Below are 26,518 nucleotides of genomic sequence, written 5' to 3' on the forward strand. Positions count from 1 at the left end.
ACGTTATTGGCTAAAAGCTTTGCTACATTAGCACAAAGTTCTTCAGGTAAGTTTCGTTGCTTCTAAGATGGCTGAAATTATTGAGTATTGTCACATTATGCGTTGCTACAAGGTGTCGTCTCGTCCACATGGTGCACAGTCCAGGTGTCCAGGTGTTGTACTGTACAGGTGTCGTACCGTACAGGTGTCGTACTGTCCAGCTTTCGTACTGTACATGTGTCGTACTGTCCAGATGTCGTACTGTCCAGGTGTCGTACTGTCCAGGTGTCGTACTGTACAGGTGTCGTACTGTCCAGGTGTCGTACTGTACAGGTCTCGTACTGTCCAGGTGTCGTACTGTCCAGGTGTCGTACTGTACAGGTGTCGTACTGTCCAGGTGTCGTACTGTACAGGTGTCGTACTGTCCAGGTGTTGTACTGTCCAGATGTCGTACTGTCCAGATGTCGTACTGTACAGGTGTCGTACTGTCCAGCTTTCGTATCGTCCAGATGTCGTACTGTACAGGTGTCGTACTGTCCAGGTGTCGTACTGTCCAGGTGTCGTACTGTACAGGTGTCGTACTGTCCAGGTGTCGTACTGTACAGGTGTCGTACTGTCCAGGTGTCGTACTGTCCAGGTGTCGTACTGTACAGGTGTCGTACTGTCCAGATGTCGTACTGTACAGGTGTCGTACCATTCAGACGTCAGAGCAGGTAACTGTTGGGGTGTTATGAGGTGATAGTGATCAGGATAAGGCATTTGTCTTGGAGCGGAACGGTTAATCCTTGTACCTCCGTCCCTGCAAACTCTTATAATAGTTCTCCTGTTCAGTCTGGTTACGGATCTCTCGATCCAACAGAACTAGAGCTGTTTTGCGCCTCATGGCCATTTCCCTGCGCTGAGCGTCAGCCGACAGCTCCCCCTGGGAGGCGGGGTCAATGGCGGCAGCTGGTGAGGCGGAGCGCCGTGGACAGAAGCTGCTAGCACGCGCAGATGCATCTCCTCTGTTCAGCTTGTTGAGGTCGTAGGAGTACCGTGGGTCGTCTCCGCTGGACGCCGCCGCCCACTCCCACGGGTTTCCGTTCCCAGCCAGGGGCGGGGCCTGTGGGGGTGGCGGAGTTTTTACAACAGGGTAGTAGGGGGCGTGGGCGTCCACAGTAATGATGCCCGGTCCGTCCCGCTGGCGCTCAGAGGGACGACGACAGTGTGGGGAGTCTGTGTTGGAGGAGGCGCCAGAGCCGGTGGAGGTGGTCTCTGAGGACTTCTCTCCAGAGGAGGAGGAGGGAAGGAGACCCTGCTGCTTTGACATGGCAATGACCTGCATGAGGCGTGGCTGATTGGCAGCGCCTCGAGCCGACCCCTCCCCACTCGTCTTCTCCCGGATAGCCAGCCACTTGGCCCTGGTCAAGGCGCTTTTTGGGGACACCGGGGGCGGTCCGGCTTCAGGGATCTGTGGTGGTCTGGGAGTGGCCACGGCTTTGGCGCCACCTGGAGGAGGGGTGGGGTTGCGACCGGTGCCAGCCCTCGCCGTGTGCACAGAGGGCTGGTAGATTGGGGCCTGAGAACCAGCATCGTCAGTACCGACAGAGCTGACTTCAGAACCATCCTCACTGGGTTCACAGTCCGCATCTTCTCGAGCCCCTAGGCCTCGCATCTCCATGGACTTCTGCTTCCACTCTGAAACCAGCTGCTGGGACCTCATGGGGTCCACTGGTACCTGCACAGCCTTCAGACGGCGCTGCACTGGCTGCAAGGAAGGCACTGGATCCCCCACCACCTCGTTGGTAGCAAGAGGACCATTGACATTCATGCTTGTTCTTGGCAGGGTGTTACTGAAAGTCAGCATGGTCTCTTTGCCCATCGGGCTGCGAGGGGCCAGCAGCTCCACATCAACGCTGGCCCTTTTCAGGCTCCCCATGGAGCCCTTCTCCCTCTGCAGAGGCCTGAGGCCTTCCAGTCGCTCTATGGGAACCGGAGCCGCCGCTATCTCATCATTGCTCTCAGAGGCAGAGGCAGGACCCTTGTTGTACACAGACTCGTGTCCACGCTCTGTCAGCGCTCGCAAAGGGTCTTCCACCGGAGGGGGAGGGGTAGCAGCCTGAGCAAAGTCATCAGAAGACTTGAAGTTGGCAACCGCATGAAGCGCCTGGAGGACAAGAACAAAATCAGACCATCAGAGAGGATCTGTGTGTCAGATGGCCAGGTGGAGAAATGGTTCAGGTGGAATGTGATTAGATCTGACTCATTTTAGATCTGACTCATTTTAGATTTGACTCGTTTTAGATCTGACTGGTTTTAAATTTGACTCATTTTAGATCTGACTGGTTTTAAATTTGACTCGTTTTAGATTTGGCTCATTTTAGATCTGACTCGTTTTAAATTTGACTCGTTTTAGATCTGACTCATTTTAGATTTGACTCGTTTTAGATCTGACTCATTTTAGATCTGACTCATTTTACATCTGACTCATTTTAAATTTGACTCGTTTTAGATCTGACTCGTTTTAAATTTGACTCGTTTTAGATCTGACTCGTTTTAAATTTGACTCGTTTTAGATCTGACTCATTTTAGATTTGACTGGTTTTAAATTTGACTCATTTTAGATCTGACTGGTTTTAAATTTGACTCATTTTAGATCTGACTCGTTTTAAATTTGACTCATTTTAGATCTGACTCGTTTTAAATTTGACTCATTTTAGATCTGACTCGTTTTAGATCTGACTGGTTTTAAATTTGACTCATTTTAGATCTGACTGGTTTTAAATTTGACTCATTTTAGATCTGACTGGTTTTAAATTTGACTCATTTTAGATCTGACTCGTTTTAAATTTGACTCGTTTTAGATCTGACTCATTTTAGATTTGACTCATTTTAGATCAGACTGGTTTTAGATCTGACTCGTTTTAGATGTGACTCATTTTAGATCTGACTCATTTTAAATTTGACTCGTTTTAGATCTGACTCGTTTTAAATTTGACTCGTTTTAGATCTGACTCGTTTTAAATTTGACTGGTTTTAAATTTGACTAGTTTTAGATCTGACTGGTTTTAGATCTGACTGGTTTTAAATTTGACTCGTTTTAGATTTGACTCGTTTTAGATCGTTTTAGATTTGACTCGTTTTAGTTTTGACAAATTTTAGACCTGACTTGTTTTAGTTTTGACCCAATTTGGCTCGTTTTAGATTTGGCTCGTTTTAGATTTGACTCGTTTTAGATTTGACTCATTTTAGATATGACTCGTTTTACATATGACTCGTTTTAGACCTGACTCATTTTAGATCTGACTCGTTGTAGATATGACTCGTTGTAGATATGGCTCGTTGTAGATCTGACTCGTTTTAGATCTGACTCGTTTTAAATTTGACTCGTTTTAGATCTGACTCGTTTTAAATTTGACTGGTTTTAAATTTGACTAGTTTTAGATCTGACTGGTTTTAGATCTGACTGGTTTTAAATTTGACTCGTTTTAGATTTGACTCGTTTTAGATCGTTTTAGATTTGACTCGTTTTAGTTTTGACAAATTTTAGACCTGACTTGTTTTAGTTTTGACAAATTTTAGACCTGACTCGTTTTAGATCTGACCCAATTTGGCTCATTTTAGATTTGGCTCGTTTTAGATATGACTCGTTTTAGATATGACTCGTTTTAGATTTGACTCGTTTTAGATCTGACTCGTTTTAGATATGACTCGTTTTAGATTTGACTCGTTTTAGATTTGACTCGTTTTAGATTTGACTCGTTTTAGAATTGGCTCGTTTTAGATATGACTCGTTTTAGATTTGACTCGTTTTAGATTTGATTCGTTTTAGATTTGGCTCGTTTTAGATTTGACTCGTTTTAGATTTGACTCGTTTTAGATTTGACTCGTTTTAGATCTGACTGGTTTTAAATTTGACTCGTTTTAGATTTGACTCGTTTTAGATTTGACTCGTTTTAGATTGTTTTAGATTTGACTCGTTTTAGTTTTGACAAATTTTAGACCTGACTCGTTTTAGATCTGACTCATTTTAGATTTGGCTCATTTTAGATCTGACTCATTTTAGATTTGACTCGTTTTAGATTTGGCTCGTTTTAGATTTGACTCGTTTTAGATTTGACTCATTTTAGATTTGACTCGTTTTAGTTTTGACAAATTTTAGACCTGACTCGATTTAGATCTGACCCGTTGTAGATTTAACTCGTTTTAGATTTGACTCGTTTTAGATCTGACCCATTGTAGATATGACTCGTTTTAGATTTGACTCGTTTTAGATTTGACTCATTTTAGATATGACTCGTTTTAGATATGACTCGTTTTAGACCTGACTCATTTTAGATCTGACTCATTTTAGATTTGGCTCATTTTAGATCTGACTCATTTTAGATTTGACTCGTTTTAGATTTGACTCGTTGTAGATTTGACTCGTTTTAGATCTGACTCATTTTAGATTTGGTTCATTTTAGATCTGACTCATTTTAGATTTGACTCGTTTTAGATTTGACTCATTTTAGATCTGACTCGTTTTAATTTTGACAAATTTTAGACCTGACTCGTTTTAGATTTGACTCGTTTTAGATTTGACTCGTTTTAGATTTGACTCGTTTTAGATCTGACTCGTTTTAATTTTGACAAATTTTAGACCTGACTCGTTTTAGATTTGACTCGTTTTAGATCTGACTCATTTTAGATTTGACTCGTTTTAGATTTGACTCATTTTAGATTTGACTCGTTTTAGTTTTGACAAATTTTAGACCTGACTCGATTTAGATCTGACCCGTTGTAGATTTGACTCGTTTTAGATTTGACTCGTTTTAGATCTGACCCATTGTAGATATGACTCGTTTTAGATTTGACTCGTTTTAGATTTGACTCATTTTAGATATGACTCGTTTTAGATATGACTCGTTTTAGACCTGACTCATTTTAGATCTGACTCGTTGTAGATATGACTCGTTGTAGATATGACTCGTTGTAGATCTGACTCGTTGTTCTTACTAACAGATGAAGAACGAAACAAAACAGACTCAAATTCAGCCTGTTTCACATCTTCAGGTTTCAGTTCCATCACAGCAGCTAAAACACGGACCTGACGCCTCCACAAGGTTAGCCACTCCACGAAAGTCTCCTGAGAAGTTAAACTGATGCAGTTGCCATGACAACTGCATCACATAGAAATCTTCCTCTGACTCTGAGCTGTCACTGTACAGGAAGCTGGTGTCAGACGATAAGCCCACCTGGGCGCTGCTCTGGTGTGTGGATAAAGGAGCGATGTCAGACGGGTTTGTGTGAAGGTCTCACCAGGTACGCAGCAATGAAGGCTCCAATCAGGAAACCCACGTAGACGTCGATGGGATGGCTGCGATGCTGCGTGACCTGAGTCAGGCCCGTCAGCGCCGCCGCGATGGCAAAGGCAAACACCAGGACGGGCTTGAGCAGCTTGGTGGAGTTGGATATGGTGGCGTTAAAGTACATCTGAGAGGAACAGAAGCAACAACAGCCTTCAGACACCTGGGAGAACAGGTAATCTTAGCAAACCTTCATGACTTCCAGACAAGAACACACCCAGCTCACCGCTGGCTTCAGGAAAATAACCACTTACCGAGACGTAAACAGCAGCGAAGGCCGACAGAGTTGCATGCTGGGAAGGAAACGTCCTCCTGTCGGAGAGACACCAACCTGTCATCAACAATCAAGCGTTACCTGAAGAACACGCCACTAACAGGAAGAGGGCGCTGCACCTGGCCGCCACGATGGCGTGCTGGTCGTGTCCTGAGCAGATATCTTTGGTGATGTAAGCATTTTGGTCACATGACACGCCTGCCAGAGTGTAGTTAGGTTTACATACGGTGAGAAAGAACGGGGCGTGGTAACCTGTCGACAGCTGGATGATGTCAGTGAGCAGCGCCGTGGCACAGAGCCCAAACACGTGCACGCCTGCAGAGAGCCGCGGGGAGAGAGGGAAAAGGAGACAGGTGTTTCAGGCGTCTCACACGGACAGGTGACAGGTGTGACAGGTGTGGCAGGTCAGCGGACAGACTCGTACCTACAAAGCGGACGGTCCTCCTCAGGAAGGAGTTGAAGCTGCAGCCTCCAGCGTTGATGCTTCCTTCAACTCTGTGGATCTTCAGCTGTGGCTGCAGGCAGTAGATCACCGCCTCCACCAGCATGATCTGACACACAAAACAAACGCACCCTTAGCTGATCCGCGATCAGGCCTGGTTCCGCTCAGGCAAGAAACCCGGGGAACTCTGCGTCAGTCCTGGAGAACGTCTTCATGGGAACGTGGATCCACCAAGGAAGAGCGACCCGGTCACTGTGGGGCCGGTTCTCCACTGTTCGCCATCGCTCCGGTCCACAAGGTGGAAAACCGTTAAATTTACTCCGTCAAAAGTAAGAAAATAAAGTAAAATAACTGTTAGCGCAAGAAAAGAAAAAGAGAAATACAGATAAATAAATATAAACTATAAAAAGCTGAGAAAAAACGAGAATGAAGAAGGAAAAGGACGGAAAGGGAAACTTTTATTCCTGCTAAACTGGAGCCACAAAGTGGGCGTGGCCTCTGAACATCTCCTCAGAGCCACCATAGACGTGTAGGTAGACGCCCCAGGGACCTCCGCTGCCTACTGGAGCTGACGTTTCAACGCGGCCGCCATCTTGGATGGGTCTCTCACCTCCCCAGTGCGTTGATCTGTACTGAGGAAGCTGTTTGCCCAACTAAAATAAATCACAACTCCCTGAATTTTTTGCCGATTTTCACACAGTTTGGTTTGTTACAAAAAGCAGAAATGTGGCTATGATGCAGGACGCTGTTACACATAAAGAAAAACATGTTTTAATGCTGAAATACGTTGTTTAAACTACATATTTGAAAAATGTATGCTCTTTTACAGACATATGGCATATTAATGTATAAATACCTGATTTCATACTGAAATACTTTGTTTTATGCTCTTAAACAAACAGACGTGGTATTACAAATCACTACAAGTACTAATTAATAAATTTTATATTCTAATAAAGAAACAAGTTGGTTTGTTCATTTAAATTTATTTCAATCCGTCTCACATGTACAGTCTGGGGCTGGACGATATAGAAAAAAAGGCATATTTATCAAATGGAAATCATATTGATGGATATGGATAACTATCAACAAATTTAAAACATATAAACTGTTATTCTATTAAACTTTTTATTGACCTTTTTTTCTATCATTGATATATATTGTTATTGAATTATCGTCCAGCTGTAATACAACCCTGATCCTTCGCTACACACCAACAATAATTTCTTCATATTTCTGCGTGCTGTGCATACAAACGCACACACACGGTTTTATAAAGGCCTGGAAAAGTGTTCTTTAAATTTTCCAGGCCATTCCAGTGTTTTACACCCTGTTAGCAGCTGGGCTGGAGCTTAAGATCCATGAAGAATAACTGCTTTGCTCAGCTTCTTACGTGTGTCTGTACTCTGTAACTTCAGGGTCCTTAATTTGGCAACCTGATTCAGCCTTTTGTGAAATACGACGATAACAGATTAATAAACATAAAATGAAGGTTCATCTGTTGGGTTTCTCCGTCGTTCTCACCAAGTAAAACTCATCTTCAGAACCAAAGTCAGCCCAGAATGATGAGGCTGCACCTCATGATCTACTTTCAGTCGTCAGGCTGCAGAAAATACGGTGAAGTTGCTCCCTCTGCGTTTACTCCCGTTGGCTCCTACGCCAGCCTGGAGCAGCAGAGACCCATCCAATATGGCGGCGCGCATTAAAGGTTCCAGCACGTAATGAGGCGTCTACGTACAGAATGTCTATGGTTTGGACCCTGGACTGACCCGATAAGAAGAAGAGGCTGACACTAGACCCGGCCAGGATGTTGAGATATTTGATGTGAATGAGACAGAAGCATCTAGTCGCCTCAGAGGTACGCATGAAGGTGCGTTTGGCTGCATGCAGATAAAGGACCAAAAAGCTGCAGGTGTTAACGTGACATAATGGATCAGTACCGAAGCAGCCGGGCCGGCGAAGGCAAGGCTCAGCAGCATCAGCAGCGGGATCAGCTCATCTCCTCCATCCACGTACGGCATGCTGAGGTCTCTGTCATGGCACCGGAAACCCACCTGAGCCGGCTGCACCACGTCCGTCAGCTCCAGGAAGTACAGCGACACCATAGAAGAAGCCACGATGGGCAGCTGCACACACACAACAACACCGTCAGCACACTCCTGGTTCTGGAAGCAGCGCCGCAGCGCAGGGACAACATGGGGGGTCCATAGGAGAAAGAAAGAGGGGAGCCAAAAGCGAGGAACATAGGAACCGACGTCTGCAGGTTAACCTGGTTATCCTGGTGGAACCTGTGTGTGAGGACACGGGGCTGCAGCACGGAGAACCACAGGGAGCTGTTTGTTGTTATTTGACTTTGGAAAGAGCCTTGAGATGATGTGTGTTGTGAATTGGTGCTATATAAATAAAATGTAACTGAATTAAAATGTTTGTTAGGTTAATTGGCTCCTCTAAATTGTCCTTAGGTGTGAATGGTTGTTTGTCCTGTTTGTCTCTCTGTGTTGTCCTGTGACAGACTGGCTACCTGTCCAGGTGAACCCCGCCTCTCGCCCAGTGAACGCTGGAGATAGACACCAGCACCCCCCACGACCCCATGAGGGATTAAGCGGGTCAGAAAATGGATGGATGGATGAATTAAAATGAAAAATTACTGACCTCAACAAAGTAGAAACATGGAAGAAGAGTCAGACTGTCCTTCGGAGGTTTCTTCTTCATCTTTTCTGTGGACGAGGAGCTCATCATCGTCATCATCATCCTCATCAACCTGGGATACACACTTGCAGTTAGATGGTTTCAGCTTTAGGATGAGAATCAGGGCTGTATGGTTTTGCCCAAAATCAAAATTGCGATATATTTCAACCATAATTGTGATTTAGTTTTGACTTTTCTCTGCAATAACCACAAGCAACAAGGACTATTTAAAAGAATAATTTAACTGTTTTCATTAATCAGAATATTCATATTCAATAGAATAACTTTTAATTGAGTTGGACACCAATCCTTGCTGAACATAAAGTGGAACCAACAGAAAATTCAATGCATTAAACAGTCTGACCTGCCAAGATGAGATTCCTGAAAGTGTCTGGTAAAAAGTATAATTATATAAACTCTACCACAAATAATTAAACTAGATTATTTCACTGCTGCAGCTCTCTTCCATGTGGAGCAAACCCACTTTAAACATCTTACTGACGTCTAAAGGACGCGTCTGATCCTTTAATTAACATGGCAGACCTCTGCGACTTGGAAATTACATTAAAGTTGAGATTAAATTACATTATTAATTGTTCAGCCCTAATGAGAATCAGTTTTAGGAGACTCTGGTCTGATTGGGAGGCAGATCCTTTAGCTATCAGGCTCCTCTCCTGTGGAACCAACTCCCAGTTTTGGTCCGTGAGGCAGACACCCCGTCTACTTTTAAGACTAATCTTAAAACTTTCCTTTGTGACAAAGCTTCTAGTCAGAGTGGCTCATGTTACCCTGAGCTACCTCTATAGTTATGCTGCTATAGGCTTAGGCTGCTGGAGGACATCAGGGTCTATTTCTCTCTCTCTGCTGAGTTATTACACGTAGCTCCATGTGCTAGTGATAAAATCCTTTTACAGATTCAGTTAAAGTGTCCCACAGCGATCAGTACCAGGGCTGCTCACAGCTAAGAACCTAATCTAGAACCATCGGGGCAGTGAGGTTGGTGTTCTCTGGTTAGAGCAGAAACAGATCTTAAGCTCATCTGTGTCTCTATTAACAGAATTTTCTTTATAATCACATCTTACAGCGACATCATCACCTCCCGTCCAACCAACATTTAGGTGTTAACTGTCATTCCACCTGTGACCAATCACATGCAGCCAAATAATCCACCAACTACAAACACAGGAGGTGTATGGAGACCTGCTGTGGGATCAGCTGAGGGAAGCTCCTGAATCTCCTAAAGCCGTGGGTTTGAGTCATCAGCAAGCTAATAAACGTCTGGGCCCATAAACCTTCAGCTTTTAGATGGGTTCTGGTTCTGGTTCTGATGGTTCCCTGCAGGGATTAATGGTGAAGGACCGATACGTCAGCCCTGTGGGACTCCGGGTCTGCGCTTTAAAACCAGCAGAAAGACCAAGCAGTCTGACAGTCATGACTCTGACCAGAACCGGCACCGGGCCCAGACTGGACCCAGAACCAGACAGAGACTCTCTAGAAATACTTTAATGAGTAAAATCAGGTTTGTGTGATGCTTTTCTGTCAGTGCTGTATAAAGCGTTAAGCAGGTCCAGCTGTCCTCTGTTCTCTGTGGACATGTCTCCTGTTTGGACTCCTGGACGTCTCCCAGGTCCATCATGGACAGAACAGGTCCATCATGGACAGAACATCTCCATCATGGACAGAACATCTCCATTATGGACAGAACAGGTCCATCATGGACAGAACATGTCCATGATGGACAGAACATGTCCATGGAACATCAAAGTTCCTCCTGCTTCTTCATCGCCTCACTGCTGCTTCCTTCCTCTTCAGCTTTGCTGCGCTGCAGATTTATTCTAGAATTAAACGCGTTCCCCGTCTGTGTTCTCAGACCTGGCAGATACGCTGGTTCTGGTTCTGGTTCTGCAGAAGGATCCCTAAGAAGTTTGACCAAGTCCAGGTAAATGCAGCTTTGGTTCTGAAGAAGCCCAACTGGACCTCCAGCAGCGGGACCAGATCAGCTCAAACCGGCTGCTTGCTCCAGTCTTTCTGGTTCCGTTTTAATTCTGTGAAGGCGGTGGTTCCGCAGGTTCTGGACCGGGTCCAACACTGGACCGGAACAAAAGCTGTGTGGGCAGAACCACGAAGCCGAGTCTTCATCACACCCTCCTCATCCTCAGACCGACCAACACCTTTAACCGCCAATTAACCTGCGACCAATCAGAAACCAGAACCCCGCAGACAGACGGACCGACAGGTGGGTCCACCCTGCGGACCGGGTCAGACCCGGAATGTTCCGGTTCTTACCTGCAGCAGAACGGTTCGGTCTCACCTCGGTTCGTGGAGCCGCTGAGTCTGATTTCCTGCTGCAGCAGCAGAACCGCGGCAGGCTCACTCGTTCTTGCAGATCGTTCGGCTTCGGTTCCGATCCAGTCAGTTCGGGTGGTGGTAGTTACGGTTCCGACCCATCCGGTTCTGGTCCGCAGATCTAAGATCCGTCAACGCTTTCTGTGTGTGGGGGATGCTGCTGCTGCATGGCGGGAGCTGGCAGGGCGCCCCCTGTCGGTGCCGGACGGGAAGACACTGCAGAACCAGCAGGTTCTGATGGATCAGCGGGTCCACGCTGTGACCTCTGCAGGTTCTGTGCAGGTTCTGTTGGCGCTGCGGCCTCCTGCCGGTCCAAACTCGTGGCGTGGTTCCACCTGAGGTTCTAAACGGACCTGAGCGGTGCCGTCACACCTCCACCTGCTTCTGGACTTCATGTTTGCTTAGACAGAAAATATGAGCAACATTCTGGACCAGAACCGACTCGGGTCTGAAACTGGGTCGGACCTGACAGAGACCACACAACTTCTGAGGTTTTATTAGAAAAATGTTTTATTTACAGCAGACAGGGCGCTGCAGCCCGGCAGGAGCGGCTCGGTTCTGTTGGGTTCAGAACCAGAACCTTGGGCTCAGAAGGCCGGAGGGATCCGGCGCCACAGGCCTCCGCACAGACAGTTCTTGATCCAGCGCTGCTCCCACTGCTTCATGGCGTTGGTCTTGTTGGGCGAGCGCAGCATGGTCACGCAGCCACACCTGGGGGGGCGGAGTCACACGTTACAGCCGACCCGGTTCTGCACAGAACCGAGCCGCGGGCCGGGACTCACCTGGTGCACGCCTTGCTCTCCTCGGTGGGGCTGACGCCCATGTGGATGCAGCGCAGGTTGTCCATCCTCTGAGCCCCCGGACTCCTGCACACAGACACGGCTCAGTTCATCCCCCCCCACCGGCCAGGTGAGGCTTACCTGGTGAACACGTCCAGGGGGACGCCCCCCCGATCGGCCAGGTGAGGCTTACCTGGTGAACACGTCCAGCGGGACGGCGGCCAGGTGAGGCTTACCTGGTGAACACGTCCAGGGGGACGGCCCCCCGGCCGGCCAGGTGAGGCTTACCTGGTGAACACGTCCAGGGGGACGGCCCCCCGGCCGGCCAGGTGAGGCTTACCTGGTGAACACGTCCAGGGGGACGGCGGCCAGGTGAGGCTTACCTGGTGAACACGTCCAGGGGGACGGCGGCCAGGTGAGGCTTACCTGGTGAACACGTCCAGGGGGACGGCGGCCAGGTGAGGCTTACCTGGTGAACACGTCCAGGGGAACGGCGGCCAGGTGAGGCTTACCTGGTGAACACGTCCAGGGGGACGGCGGCGCCCTGCAGAGACGAGGCTTTCCCAAACTGCAGGCGCAGCGGCAGCTTGCCCTGCAGCTTGGTGATGACGCCGTCGTTGACGGGCAGCCAGTCCATGGGGGGCACCAGCAGCTGGCTGGGCAGCAGGCAGCACTCGTCTATCAGGCTCTCGTCCGGTTCCTGGGGGGGGGCGTCGTCCCGGGCTGCAGGACAGGTAACAGGGGGGGGGGTACAGGTGAGGGAGCAGCTTAAAGGGGCGGGGCAACATGCTGCACTACAGCGGGCCTTACAGCAGAGCCACAGCTTGGTGAGCAGCCTGAAGAGCAGCTGCATGCTGTCCTGGTTGTCCGACATGGCCGTGAAGGTGGGCAGGCAGCCGGGCTTCAGCAGACCCCAGATCCGGATCATCACCAGCATCTCCCTCAGCAGCGCCAGAGACGCGCCGTCCCTCATGAAGCCGAAGCCGGGCCGGACCACCGCGCCCTGCACAGCAGACACCGCCATGATTTACGTTAGTGGAGACGGGCAGCGTGGAGCGCCGCCACGCCGTCTCTGCTCCAGGTGACGCCATAAACCCCCCCACCACAACCCCCCTTAACCATGAACCCCCCCCCACCACAACCCCCCTTAACCATGAACCCCCCCCACCACAACCCCCCTAACCACAACCCCCCCCCTTAACCATAAACCTCCCCTTAACCATAAACCCCCCCAACCATAAACCCCCCCACCACTTCACAGCGTTACATGAGGAACCCCGTCACTGGGCGTGGGTGACCCCTAACCCAGGGTGTTGGTACCATTCCCTAGAAACAATCCTCTCCATCTCCGCCTTCGTCTCGTTTCTCTGTCAGACCCAGAGGACCAGAACTGCTGCAGGTCAGACTTTGCTGCAGAGACACGGCGGTAAATCTACCAAATCTGAGCAGCTGAAGGCTCACCACGCTTTTCTACTCTAAGCCCGGTTAAGGCAGAACTGTGTTGCTTTCCACGTACCTGCAGCCCTAATGGCGGCTAACGGAGGCTAACGGCAGGCTAGCAGCCCTAACGGCGGCTAACGGCTGCTAACGGCAGGCTAGCAGCCCTAACGGCGGCTAACGGCAGGCTAGCAGCCCTAACGGCAGCTAACGCCAGGCTAGCAGCCCTAATGGCGGCTAACGGCGGCTAACGGCAGGCTAGCAGCCCTAACGTCGGCTAACGGCAGGCTAGCAGCCCTAATGGCGGCTAACGCCAGGCTAGCAGCCCTAACGGCGGCTAACGGCAGGCTAGCAGCCCTAACGGCGGCTAACGCCAGGCTAGCAGCCCTAACGGCGGCTAACGGCAGGCTAGCAGCCCTAACGGCAGCTAACGCCAGGCTAGCAGCCCTAATGGCGGCTAACGCCAGGCTAGCAGCCCTAACGGTGGCTAACGCCAGGCTAGCAGCCCTAATGGCGGCTAACGGCGGCTAACGCCAGGCTAGCAGCCCTAACGGCGGCTAACGGCGGCTAGGGGCAGGCTAGCAGCAGCTAATTAGCTTACAAGGTTTCTGAAGGTCCGGTACCAAAGCGCCCTGCGGTTCCTCCTGTGCTGCTCCGCCGGGTTTAGAACCAATAAATCAGAATCTGGGTTCCAATCAGACTCACCTGAACCTTTTGAAAAAGCATTAAATGAATTTCTCCACTGTGAGATTAATAAAGTATATCTTACCTTCACTGAGTCACAATTCAGTATTAAAACCTGTTTGATGAAATTAAATCTAGTCTTTAGGTTCAGAGACATTAACAGAAAAGGCTTTAAAACAGGATATTATTCTAATTCTAATTCTATATAAATAAAATTGAATTGAATTGAATTAATCTAGTGAATATGTGGGAGCAGCACTGCTGCCTCTGAGCAGATTTATGACCATGAAAGAAAACTTTATTCATCTTTAATAAAACCAACATCAGTCTGCCGGCGGTACCAACGCCTCAGCCCGGCACCGACCTGCAGGATCACTGGACCTCCCCCCCCCGGGCCTTCGGCTCGCCCCGTCAGACCGCCCGGCTGACCCGCACGCCGCCGTCTCCGCCATGTTGGAGGAGGCGGAGCGATCCAGATTTATACCGGCTGAGAGCAAACCGGACCTACTGGACCAGCTTCACAGGTCAGGATACCTGCAGCGTTACTCCCTCCATCATAACTGCCCCCCCCCCCCTGCTGTGAATGCAGAACGGCGGCAGGCGGTGGGTGTGATGGGTTAGGGTCGGTCCTCCACTCTGCTACACCTGTGGTCACCTGTGTACCCACCTGGCTCACCTGGTTGGGCAGGTTAGCCAGCAGGTAGAGCACAAAGTCTCCCACCCACTGGATGAGCTGCTGCAGGGACTGCAGGGGCGGCCCGTCCAGGACAAACTCCTCCGTCTTCAGGTTGATCATCACCTTGTCGATGTCTGAGGAGACAGACGGCAGGTCAGCCGTGGCCGGCGGCGCACGGCGGCGCTCCAGGTGTGCTGCTCTCACCTGGGTCTGTGTTCTTGGCGCAGATCTCCGTCAGCCGGTCACCGGGGCTCTTGTCGGGCGTGTTGAGGACGTGCGGCCTGAGCAGAGACTTCAGCGTGGAGCTGATGGCGATCAGCAGCAGCTTGGCGTGATAGTCGCACGCTCGCGCCGCCGTCGCCGTGGACAGCTTACACAGCGAGGCCTTGACGGCCACGATGCGCGTGGCCAGGACCTGGAAGGGAGGACAGGTGAGTGCCGAGGGAAGAGGAGGCGGGCCGAGCGGCACCGAGGAGGTTCTGGAGGGTTCTGACCTGCTGCAGCGCCTGGTTCTGCCTCATGTACTCCTCGTGCAGCTTCTCCACCAGGTTGTGCACCATGCTGGGCTGAACGTGCAGCAGCACGTCCCACCAGTCGTAGCCCGTCACCATGCAGTACTCCAGCAGGAACAGCAGGTGGCGCAGCGTGGTGTTCATGTCCAGCACCTGGCCCATGGAGGGCGACACGCGCAGCATGTGCAGCTGAGGGTGGAGGAGACGCGTTAGAGCTTCCTGCCAGCTTCACTTCACGGGAGTTATTTCTGCTCGTCTCTAACGCGACTAAAACCGCCTCTAAGGAAGGCTAACCGGGGCTAACGCAGGCTAACCGGGGCTAACGCAGGCTAACCGGGGCTAACGCAGGCTAACGCAGGCTAACCGGGGCTAACTAACCGGGGCTAACGCAGGCTAACGCAGGCTAACCGGGGCTAACGCAGGCTAACGCAGGCTAACCGGGGCTAACGCAGGCTAACCGGCTCTAACGCAGGCTAACGCAGGCTAACCGGGGCTAACTAACCGGGGCTAACGCAAGCTAACGCAGGCTAACCGGGGCTAACGCAAGCTAACGCAGGCTAACCGGGGCTAACGCAGGCTAACCGGGTCTAACGCAGGCTAACGCAGGCTAACTGGGGCTAACGCAGGCTAACCGGGGCTAACGCAGGCTAACCGGGGCTAACGCAGGCTAACCAGGGCTAACGCAGGCTAACCGGGTCTAACCGCCTCTAACGCAGGCTAACCGGGGTTAACGCAGGCTAACCGGGGCTAACGCAGGCTAACCGGGGCTAACGCAGGCTAACGCAGGCTAACCGGGGCTAACGCAGGCTAACCGGGTCTAACGCAGGCTAACCGGGGCTAACGCAGGCTAACCGGGGCTAACGCAGGCTAAAGAGTGCACATAAACCAAATTAGGAAGAAAACCAATTAGAAGGAAGTAAGAGACGCTGAAGGTAAATGAAAAAAACTTTATTACCTATATAACAAAGGCGAACCCGTAAATATAATAGAGTCCGGGCCCTCAGATGAACGGCAGGGTGGAGCGTGTACCTCAGTCTCCCCTAGTGGGACGCTGCTCATTTCCCCTCACCTGACCAGGAAGCCTCACCTTGCCGTGGTTGTCGACTCCAGCCAGAGCCAGCGAGGTCCAGGAGAACTGCAGCGCCTTGAGGTGGAGGCCGGGGCCCGGGGTCCTCTGGCGCTTGATGGCGGCCTCGTCTCCGGGCCGCTGGGCGGAGGAGGCGCCGCCGTAGAAGACGCCCATGGTGTGGAGGGAGAGGCGGTGGAGGATCTGGATGCTGCCGTCGTGGAAGGCCAGAGCCAGACCTGGAAGCGGGACAGGCGGGTCACATGACTGGAGCCGGAGACCGCTTCGGTCAGACGGCGCCGCCGGTTCTGCTCACCGAGGCCGGGGCAGAACTTGGTGTCTGACGCCACCTTCAGGTCCGTGTTGGAGATGGACATGGGCAGCTTGGGCAGCGCCACGGCGGACACGCGCTCCAGGTCTCCGGTGGTGGTCAGGATCCTCCACTTCAGGATGGTCGGCTGCTTCTCGCCGACTGCACACAGGTCAGAGGTCAAGGGTCAGGGCTCTGCAGCACAACAGAACCTGGACGTCTGACCCGGTTTAAACGTTCCGGACCGGGAGGTTCCAGAACGCATGAAGGGACCACACACGCTCCCTGAGAGGCTGAAAACACCGACCGGATCAGAACCGGTGGCCCAGCAGAACCGACATGAACTGGGCTGCTGGTTCATCAGATCAGAACCGGCTCCCAGCGGCCCGTAAACATCTGGCAGGCATGAACTGGGCCGCTGGTCCATCGGCTCCCAGCAGGGGGCGCTAGCCTCATAGCTGTGGAACCAAAGCTGTTTTTAGGTTTATTATGATTTAATGTTCCTGATGGAAGCGGGTCAAATTGTTCTGGAGGGGGGGGGGTTCTGGGCCGGTATGTCTGGCCCTGTTCTGGACTCTTGCAGCATAAACCAGAATCTGTAGACGGCGTCCCACAATCCCCTGGGCCGTGACGCTGAGACTAGACGCTCTATGAAGCTGAAGGTCGGTTCCTGAGGAGGAAGAGGAGGAAGAGGAGCCGCTGGGAGCCTTCGTCACCACTTACCGACGGGCGATCGGTGCTGGAAGATGTTGTTGACCGGCAGTCCCTCCTTGCGCAGCGTCCAGGACTCCATGATGCTGCCGCTCTGATTGGACGCACACAGCAGCACCTGAAAGACAGGTGAGCCGTCAGGGGGCTGCTGGACGGCGGACGCCCCCCCCCCCCCCCCCCCCCCCCTGCCGGTTCTGCTCACCTGTTCAGAGTTCTCCCGGGTCAGGAACTTGAGGTGGGTGACGGCGGGGTATTTGTCCCTCCTCATGGGGTCGGTGGTGCATCGCAGGAACAGCGACGGCAGCAGCTCGGTGTCGATGCGGCACTTCTCGCTCACCACGTTCACCGACACCTGAGGACACACGTCAGCCTTTACCTGCCCAGGTGACCAGGTGACCAGGTGACCAGGCGGCATAGCGACCGGCGCCGGCCCGCTCTCACCTTGTAGAACTGGACCGGCGAGGAGCTGCTTCCGTCGGTGGCGGCCACCACGATGTTCCCTCCGCTGGTGAAGGCGATGTCGGCCAGCGCCACGCGCCCCCTCAGCCGGCACAGGCTCTCGCTGGCCGTCAGCAGGGCGCCGCCCGGCTTCAGCAGCGACACGGTGACCAGGCCGCTCACCGTCACCGCCATCCAGCCCTCCATCGGCTTCCCGCCAAACAGAGTCAGAGACGGAGAGAACTTCACCCGCGAAAACTTCTCCCCGAAGTTGGTGGAGCCGGACTAGAGAGAGGAGACAGGGTGAGGCGTCTGGACCATAAAGCTTCCTAAAAACCACAACGCCGTCGTCTGGAGAGCCTGTCCAACCAGTGCAGGACGCCATGAAACTCCCACAATGCAGCGGTCAGCTCGGCTCTAACACAGGCTGCTGATGCTGAGCACCATCATCTAACTGCTGCTACGCCGAGGAAACGAGGCCGACGCCCTGAAACCTTCATCCCGTCTCAGAGCGCCGAGAGGGAAGCAGAGCATGAAGCAAGCAGACGCACATTAACGAGCTTTTTAATTAACCATCTGATTAACATCTTATGCGCCACTGCCGTATTTTTAGTCTATAAGCCACACTTCTTTTCATAGTTTGGCCGATCCTGCCACTTATAGTCAGGTGGGACTTATATTTATTTTAAATGGTAACTCATATTGACCATATTATGAATCAAGGAGTGACCATTACCGTCTCTAGCCACAAGAGGGCGCTCTAGGCCTGTAAAAACTATGTGCTGCTCCTGCACCACTAAAAAAATGACTTAAAACATTAATTTATAAGCAACAGAGACTGAACACGTGTACATATGTAGTTTCTCTGTTTCAGTCTGGATTAACGCAGCAGAGCGTAGCGCGGTGCAGCGCTAAGGAAACGAGACACAACCTGCTACTGGGCCGTCAAGCTAACAGCAGCTAGCGCTAGCTTACAGCTCTGTTGTCTGGGCGGGTTACAACTTTATAATCCGTGTGGTACTGTTAGCTTAGCACGTAGCACCGTTACGCTCACGGTCTAATTTAGGCGTAATTAGAACAAAATGCTCAGACCAGAACTTTCCTGGTTGGAGTTGCTAGCTTGTTGTGCTAATGTCCCTCATTCATCCTCCCAGGCTTGTTCCATGTTATGCTGGTTAGTTTAATAAATCAGATTACCAGATTAAATGTCAGTTCTTGGTCTAAATAAATCTGATTGGATCTGACAGGCCTATCTGTGGCCTTCTATTGGTCAGTGACAGGAAGTGACCTCACCATCTCCACATGCAGGGCCAGCTTGACGCCGTTGTGCAGCCAGCTCAGCGCCACGATGGGATCTCCGTCCACGGCGCTGGACAGGACGCTCTCCCAGCTGTTGACCAGGTGGTCAGACATGGACCAGCACCTGATGTGACCGTCGCCGTCCGCCGACAGCAGCCGAGAACCTTCAGAACCCGGCAGAACCCGGCAGAACGGGGTCAGAACCAAAGGACCTTCAGAGGAAGCAGGTGACGTGTGTAAGCCTCACCTGATTGGTCCCATTCCAGACAGGAAATGACCTCACTGTGGCCAGAGTTGATGGAGAACACGTCCCAGGGGTGCTCGGTGTCAATGATGTGGATCATGTGACTGACGTCTGGAAGAGAGACGAGGACGGTTGGAGGATCTGAGTGGATCTGTGTGGATCTGAGTTGTTCTCAGTGGATCTGTGTGGGTCTGAGCCGATCTGGGTGGATCTGAGTGGATCTGTGTGGATCTGAGTGGATCTGGGTGGATCTGAGTGGATCTGAGTGGATCTGTGTGGATCCCTGTGGATCTGTGTGGATCTGAGTGGATCCCTGTGGGTGTTTGGGGCCCTTGGCTGAGGGTCCAGGGTAGTGGGGGGTCTAGAAGTGACAGTGAGTGGGCATCTCTCTGTGGGGTTCTGAGGTCTGTGGGGGAACTTTGGTTCTGTGGGTGTAGATCCTAACTGGACTGAGGTTCTCCATCCACCCACCTGCACACTCATCATGGTTCCACATGATTCTAGCGGACAGAAAGAACCCAGAGGTTCAACATTTTTGATCTCCTGGGTTCTTTCTGGTTAAAATGACAAACTTAAGTTTAACTTTGTTAATTATGTCACAGCGAGTTTCTGATCTGATGAAGGATCAGTCATCTCTGGTCTGTCTGGGGATTCGTGCGGCCGCCGCCGGTCATTACCCCGTTACAGTCTACCTGAGGATCTCTGAGCTTATTCTGCACCTTTGTCGTCGTCTTCATTCTTCAGGTCTGTGGTGAAGGCCACCAGGTTCCTGCAGGACCAGGAGCAGACCAGTGGGATGGAGGGGCAGTGGGTGCTCTTCGGGCGTTTCTCCCACTCACACACGTACGCCAGCTCCATGATTTAACCACAGAAGAAGAACCAGGGCAGGTTGGCGCCTCACCTGAGGAAACACACAGTGAAGTTTAAGGTTAGAGAACAGACCTCCTCATCGTTTCTGATCACCGTGCTGCAGGGAAAAGGATTTTATAGTTCTGGTGTGACCTACAAACACACCAGGTGACCCTCAGGATGAGCTCAGAGCTGCTGCTGGCTGCTCGGGTTACTGCCTGCTAACACCAGCACTCCTTAATCAGGCCTTCAGCTGCATCCCTGAAGCCTCTGCCGGCTGTTCTGGGTCATCCAGCTTCTTGATGGAGGTCTGAATTTGGTCCAGATCACATAAGGACTTCACGGTTTCAGGCAACCGCTTTACTGAGGCCTGCAAAACCAACATTGACCCACATTCCTCTGTCAGAACATCCCAGCGGTTCTGATGAGACCAACAGCAAAAGTCCATCCATACAGAACATCTGGTGTAGCATCCAAGCACTTTATAATGTTGTTCTAGATTAAATCAAAATAGTTTCCTTCAGAAATCGGTTCCTGCCTTTAAACGGCTTTTATCGGCTTAATAAATTATGCCCTGGTTTAAACCCATTTGATTTGAATTTCTATGAATAAATGATCACATTTCTAACGGGTTTCAGGTGTAAGAACACACAGCCCTCTTTAACGGGATCGGTTCTGATCCATTTAGAAGCCACCTTTAATACGTCCCCATTTAAAGCCGGATCTATCAGTTTGATGGCAGGGTTTGATCAGATTTGTCTTCTTGCTCTTTAAAACAGCCTCATAGACCTAAACCTGCAGCCGACCTGGACCGGTCCTGACCCGGTACCAGATCCAGAACCGGTACTGACCCGGTACCAGATCCAGGACCGGTACTGACCCGGTACCAGATCCAGTCGCTGGAGGAGGTTAAAGTTAAAGTTCTCTGGATTTCCAGTTTTCTTCAGTTATTCAGCTGCTGTTAGCTGTTGTTAGCTACTGCTAGCTGCTACTAGCTTACCTGACTCATTCAGCGACGGTTCTGATTCCGTCTCAGAGGTAAAACCCGAAGAATCAAAGGTTTATATAAATTTATGGGCAGAACCGAGCAAGGTTCTGATTCACTGGATCTCTGAAGCGAAGATGGTTATTTTTAAAAGCAACCCGCATCGATCCGACTGGTTCATTCCCTTTGCCCCATCTGAAGGTGTCCAAGCAGCTGCCTGAACGCAAAACTGATTTATTAAATAATTTTATTCAACAGCTTCACATAAACATGATTCAACTAGTTTTAATTCCTTCTAGATGTGGAGCCTAATTTCTCTACAGGTGATCCTGCTGGTATCCGGTTTTACTGGGGTTCCTTTTCCCAACAAGGCGGCGCGGGCAGACTCTTTAGGGTATAGCAAACCAAATGGGCCCCAAAACGCTACTTTTAAAACACCCCGCATTAGCTGTCGCTGCGCAGGAATTACAGCCGCCATCTTGGGGCGGTCAACATGCAACCCTATCCTGCTGATTCAAGCTGTACACACTAATGATACGTCAGCACTGTGCGGCTTATTTTTTGTTTAAATCGAGGGACTATGTCTCTCTGCTGGGAACGCCTTGGGATTCACCCGGAGGAGCTGGCTCAAGTGGCTGGAGAGAGGGATGGATGGATGTATGGATGGATGGATGTATGGATGATGGATGGATGGATGGATGGATGGATGTATGGATGATGGATGGATTGATGGATGGATAATGGATGGATTGATGGAAGGATGGATGGATGGATGGATGGATGATGGATGGATTGATGGAAGAATGGATGAATGATGGATGGATGGATGGATGGATGGATGGATGGATGGTAAGCCACGCTGACCCAGTTTTCTTCTTCAGTGCAGCGTTTCACTCGTTCTTCTTCTTCTTCACGTTGCGCTGGACGGCTCAGCGGCTTTGGGGAGGTTAGTAGGGCAGGACTGCATCTGTTCAGTATTTTTATTGTATTTTTTTACCCTCATCCTGTCATCACTGCATGTCAACATTTTGACTGGATTAAATTTATCATATCCACCTACAGTTTAATTTTCTATTTACTGCAGTCACACAAAATACATGAATGTGTCGCATCAGAACCAATTTACAAAATGGACTAAATGTAGTTCACGGGTATGTTTTGCTGAATTTTAGGTTTCACCCAACAGAATGAAACCTAGGAACTAAATGTCTGAAGATATTCATTTTTCAGAGTTTTTTTTGCTGTTTTTCAGAACAAAAATCAAAAAGGGGAAGACATGACCTGGGTATTATGGCCTTTTATTCAAATATTCCCCAAAAATGGAACCTTAATGGAGTGATAAGATTAAACACAAAAATCCCTTCACTACATTTAGTTAAATAAAATGATGCACTCCATGTAATAAGTTAACACTTAAAGCAGAATGAAATACTGTGGCTTGCAAAAGTGTTCATACCCGTTGAACCTTTCCATAAATATATTTTATTAGAATTTTATCTGAAAGAGCAACACAAAGGGTTCACAATAGTGAAGCAGAAAGAAAATTGTACAAGATTTATTTTTCTCTTTTTTTTACAACAAAAAAACTGTTAGGGGCCTTGTGCAAAATTAGTCAAAAGTATTCAGCCCCCAGTGAGTGAATACTTTGTGGAACCACCTTTAGCTGCAGTTCTTCCATGCTTTGCTCGTCCAGTGAATTCATTTTTACCCAGTCTGCTTTGCAAAACAGCTCCAGCTCAGTCAGGTTGGATGGAGAACGTTTGTTAACAGCAGTTTTCAGATCTTGCCACAGATTCTGGATTGGGTTTAGGTCTGGACTTTGACTAGGCCATCCTAACACATTAACATGTTATGTAGCCCAGGTTTCATGTTTAGGCTTGTTGTCCTGCTGGAAGGTGAACCTCCGTCCCAGTCTCAGGTCTTCTGCAGATTCCAACCGCTTTTCTTCCAGGATCTTCCTGAATTTGACTCCATCCATCTTCCCTGTCCTGCTGAGGAGAAGCCCCCCCACAGCATGATGCTGCCACCACCATGTCTGACAGTGGGGACGCTGTGTTCAGAGTGATGTGGTAGTTCTCCTCCACACATAGAGTTTTGCATTTTGGCCAAAAAGTTCAGTTTTGGTCTTGTCTGACCAGAGCACCTCCTTCCTCATGTTTGCTGTGTCTCCAACATGATTTCTGGTGGTTTTCTTTCAACAACGGCTTTCTTCTTGCCGCTTTTCTATAAGGGCCACATTTGTACTAGAGACACACGAAGGCATGTGTTGGTGGATGGTCTTTAACAGAGGAGACAAACATCAGATACAATCGTGCAACTGATAAGTCCTTCATTGAACAGATTGGCTAATAACTAAAAAATATTCTCACCAATCATCAGAATCACAGCAACTCAAGTGACCAGCACTGATGTATTAATTACAACAACACAGGTTAGGCAGCGCCATCTACAGCAACTTCAGGCAGCAACACATCCACCCATCAGGTATTAGCATCATGCATCAGGTATTAGCATCACATGCATCAGGTATTAGCATCACAAGCATCAGGTATTAGCATCACATGCATCAGGTATTAGCATCACATGCATCAGGTATTAGCATCACATGCATCAGGTATTAGCATCACATGCATCAGGTATTAGCATCACATGCATCAGGTATTAGCATCACATGCATCAGGTATTAGCATCACATGCATCAGGTATTAGCATCACAAGCATCAGGTATTAGCATCACATGCATCAGGTATTAGCATCACATGCATCAGGTATTAGCATCACATGCATCAGGTATTAGCATCACATGCATCAGGTATTAGCATCACATGCATCAGGTATTAGCATCACATGCATCAGGTATTAGCATCACAAGCTAACACGTCTCTGTCCATTTATTCGGTGTTGAAAATGTGTACAAACTGGATCTATGAAAACAGGGTTTCTGCTTTTTGGAGCTGGTGGTAACCTGGTGGAGAAACGGACCCACACTATGACACACACACTGCCTTTGCTGCGCTTTCCTTTACCTTCTATATTTTAGTTCTAGCTCTTAGAAAACTTGGACAAAACTATTCGCCCCCAGAACTGGCAAAGACTGCTGGGTAGGTGTCGAAACGTTTTCACAAAGAACTGAATGATTCTTTGTGAACTGAATGTTTGCTGTTACTGTAGGTTTGTTAATGTTTGAAAAGAAACAATTAAGCTTTGGATGTTAGTGATGAGCCCTGCGACAGACCGGCGACCTGTCCAGGTGAACCCCGCCTATCACTGGAGATAGGCACCAGGAACCCCCCCCCCCCCCCCCCCCCGGGACCCCATTAGGGATGAAGCGGGTCAGATGGATGGATGTTAGTGATGGATTTACTCAGCTTATTCCTTCATTAATATAATGTTTTCTTTTCCTTTGTAATATTTTCCTCTGTGATGTTTTCAGTTCATATAGAGCACTTTAAATCATCTTGTTACTAAAACATTTTATATAAATAAACTTGCCTTGCCTTGTAGCGCTGTAAGGTTCCTAGGTAAGGAGCTATGGGAGGGAGCATATGCTTCCTTTCCTGCCTCCTTCCTCACTGACTGCTCTACTGGGACAGCTGATCATGGCGACCGCTGACGCTCCTGTGGCTGAAGAGTTCTCATCCAATAATTCAGATGGGCTCCATGTTTCAGTTCAGGCGCTGCATCTTCCAGCCTGTTTTAGGCTGATTACGTCACAGCGCAGCGACAAGGCTGTGGTGAATATGTTCTTCCTCTCCCCGGTTTAAAGGAGGGATCTGATGAATCCTTCATGGCTAATCCTCACGGTTCATTACAGGTTGAAGACAGACCCGGCGGCATGGGCGGGCATTGGGGGGCCGTGCCCGCCCTGTGAGCCAGCTGTGCCCGCCCTGGACTGGAAGCTGTCTTTTGTTTTTATATATATACCTCGGAGTGGCCATCGTTCTATTAGCACTATCTTTGATGTGTCAATCATACAATTTAACCAATCAAATCAACGACTGAAGACAACATGCTAGCCAATCACAGATGGAGTGGGGCGGGACACTGAGTTATAGCTTTCAGTCGCCGACGCGGTGTTCGTCTGTGGTCACCGTCGGTGTCGGTAGAGCGGGATGGAAATTTGGTCTGATTACCAAACAATTACAAAAAGTGACAACGAAGCAGACAAGAGCGAGCTGGAAGCAGCGCGATTAATTACTGTTTGAAATGTCAGCACTGAAGTCTAAAGTGGAGTAAACATTGATGCTAGGAGGGTTAGCTACGACGGCTAGCAGTACCAGGAGCAGATCTACTGCCAAACTGGAGAAACTTGGGTTACTTGCAGACAGAAGGGAACTCTGCTTTGTTCTGCTCCTTGCGCTCCATACCTGCTGTAATTACAGAACCTCTTTTAGTGTGAATTTTTACTTCAGTCAGTGTTCAGCCTGATCTCATGCTAATAAGCGTGTAGCTTATGCTGGACTTTGAGTCAAGACACAGCACTACAGGTTACCCTATCTCACTGATAGTTTCCAGTAACCCAACATAAAACCTGCCCAACTTAAAAGAAAAAGCCCAAATCTCAAACTCTCAAGTTAAAAGCACATAACTATTAAACACATAAGAACTATTAAACATAAGAATATGCCATTAGCACACAACTGCACTGAAGCAAAGAAAAAAACTGTGCATATGGCCTCCCAACAAAATATGCAATCAGACAACCAAATAACACACATGATCTCTTTAACAATCATGATATATCAACCGGAAAAAAATTATTTATAAATAGCTTCCCAACATGAGTTGTAAATTTACCTTAATATAAACTTAATTTCTCTCAGTATAGGTCAATTAAACATATCTCTTACATGCAGTCATGAAATATTTTTAAGTTGATAAGTAGAACTCAACCCCTCCTGGGCGTTTACATTGACCAAACACTTGATTAACCATTATTCTTTTCTTGTTTTATCATACCAATCAATATTATTCATTATAACTACTATTCAATGATGATGTCAGATCGACAGATTCAACTTATTTAAAAAATAAATTGACCAGTATGAGTTGTAGGAGATGGCATTTTATTAAAATGTTTTGGTTTGCTGTCCGACGTTGACAACTATTTTGATATATTTTGTTAGTAATTCTTTCTAAAAGCCCAACAAATGTTATGAAAAGCTTCCCAATTTTTTTACAACCTGCCCATTAACTATTTTTGTTCCAGCTAATTGGAACAAAAATTAGGCTTTTGTGTTAAAAAGCCTAATTGGTTGGAAGCCTGCCTAATTTGACAAAACTGACTACACTATTGCTATATATATATATATATATATATATATATATATATATATATATATATATATATATATATAAAAGTGTGCCCCCCTAAAAAAATGGAATGCCCCCCCTGTGATTTGTTTCTGCAGCCGGGTCAGGTTGAAGAGAATTATTTAACTGGAAACAGCAATGGTGGAGGGGAGTGAAAAG

General features: G+C 49.0%; 2 protein-coding genes and 1 long non-coding RNA gene across 6 annotated transcripts; all 3 read right to left on the reverse strand.

The window, feature by feature from the left end:
* Positions 1-402: 402 nt before the first annotated feature.
* Positions 403-11,441, reverse strand: plppr3b (phospholipid phosphatase related 3b). Of its 2 annotated transcripts, none has more exons than XM_036131808.1 (8): positions 11,022-11,441; positions 8,675-8,783; positions 7,963-8,148; positions 6,005-6,131; positions 5,700-5,895; positions 5,561-5,618; positions 5,260-5,433; positions 403-2,125 (listed from the first exon to the last, which is right to left on the reverse strand). In XM_036131808.1, exons 2-8 carry the CDS (start codon positions 8,777-8,779, stop codon positions 758-760), a joined length of 2,214 nt encoding a protein of 737 aa, XP_035987701.1. In that variant the 5' UTR covers positions 8,780-8,783; positions 11,022-11,441; the 3' UTR covers positions 403-757. The 2 variants fall into 2 exon arrangements, with proteins under 2 accessions (XP_035987701.1, XP_035987702.1); XM_036131809.1 differs by having other exon boundaries at positions 10,997-11,441.
* Positions 11,442-11,548: 107 nt separating this feature from the next.
* Positions 11,549-21,260, reverse strand: med16 (mediator complex subunit 16). Of its 3 annotated transcripts, none has more exons than XM_012872599.3 (16): positions 21,062-21,258; positions 19,932-20,113; positions 19,216-19,323; positions 18,963-19,132; positions 17,673-17,954; positions 17,434-17,583; positions 17,244-17,349; positions 16,527-16,682; positions 16,232-16,449; positions 15,127-15,333; positions 14,837-15,047; positions 14,633-14,766; positions 12,646-12,838; positions 12,348-12,558; positions 11,839-11,922; positions 11,549-11,767 (listed from the first exon to the last, which is right to left on the reverse strand). In XM_012872599.3, exons 2-16 carry the CDS (start codon positions 20,068-20,070, stop codon positions 11,644-11,646), a joined length of 2,493 nt encoding a protein of 830 aa, XP_012728053.2. In that variant the 5' UTR covers positions 20,071-20,113; positions 21,062-21,258; the 3' UTR covers positions 11,549-11,643. The 3 variants fall into 3 exon arrangements, with proteins under 3 accessions (XP_012728053.2, XP_012728036.2, XP_035987698.1); XM_012872582.3 differs by having other exon boundaries at positions 14,624-14,766; XM_036131805.1 differs by having other exon boundaries at positions 12,348-12,838; positions 21,062-21,260.
* On the reverse strand, positions 11,979-12,291 carry LOC118560601. The gene is made up of 3 exons (XR_004929471.1): positions 12,219-12,291; positions 12,072-12,175; positions 11,979-12,028 (listed from the first exon to the last, which is right to left on the reverse strand). It is a non-coding gene; the product is annotated as an uncharacterized LOC118560601 (long non-coding RNA).
* Positions 21,261-26,518: the final 5,258 nt, after the last annotated feature.

Source organism: Fundulus heteroclitus, unplaced genomic scaffold (genome assembly GCF_011125445.2).
Source record: "Fundulus heteroclitus isolate FHET01 unplaced genomic scaffold, MU-UCD_Fhet_4.1 scaffold_46, whole genome shotgun sequence".
NCBI classification, from domain to species: Eukaryota; Metazoa; Chordata; class Actinopteri; order Cyprinodontiformes; family Fundulidae; genus Fundulus; species Fundulus heteroclitus.

Bases quoted from the DNA above. Each gene is read 5' to 3' on its own strand.
- med16 (XM_036131805.1), bottom strand. From the start codon at position 20,070: ATGGAGCTGGCGTACGTGTGTGAGTGGGAGAAACGCCCGAAGAGCACC. The intron at 16,683-17,243 runs GTAAGTGGTGAC...ACCTGTGTGCAG, and splicing joins CCAGCACCGATCGCCCGTCG to TCGGCGAGAAGCAGCCGACC. The intron at 14,767-14,836 runs GTGAGAGCAGCA...CTGTCTCCTCAG, and splicing joins CGCCAAGAACACAGACCCAG to ACATCGACAAGGTGATGATC.
- plppr3b (XM_036131808.1), bottom strand. From the start codon at position 8,779: ATGAGGATGATGATGACGATGATGAGCTCCTCGTCCACAGAAAAGATG. The intron at 8,149-8,674 runs GTCAGTAATTTT...GTGTGTGTGCAG, and splicing joins CATGTTTCTACTTTGTTGAG to CTGCCCATCGTGGCTTCTTC. The intron at 2,126-5,259 runs GTGAGACCTTCA...CTTGTCCTCCAG, and splicing joins CCTTCATTGCTGCGTACCTG to GCGCTTCATGCGGTTGCCAA.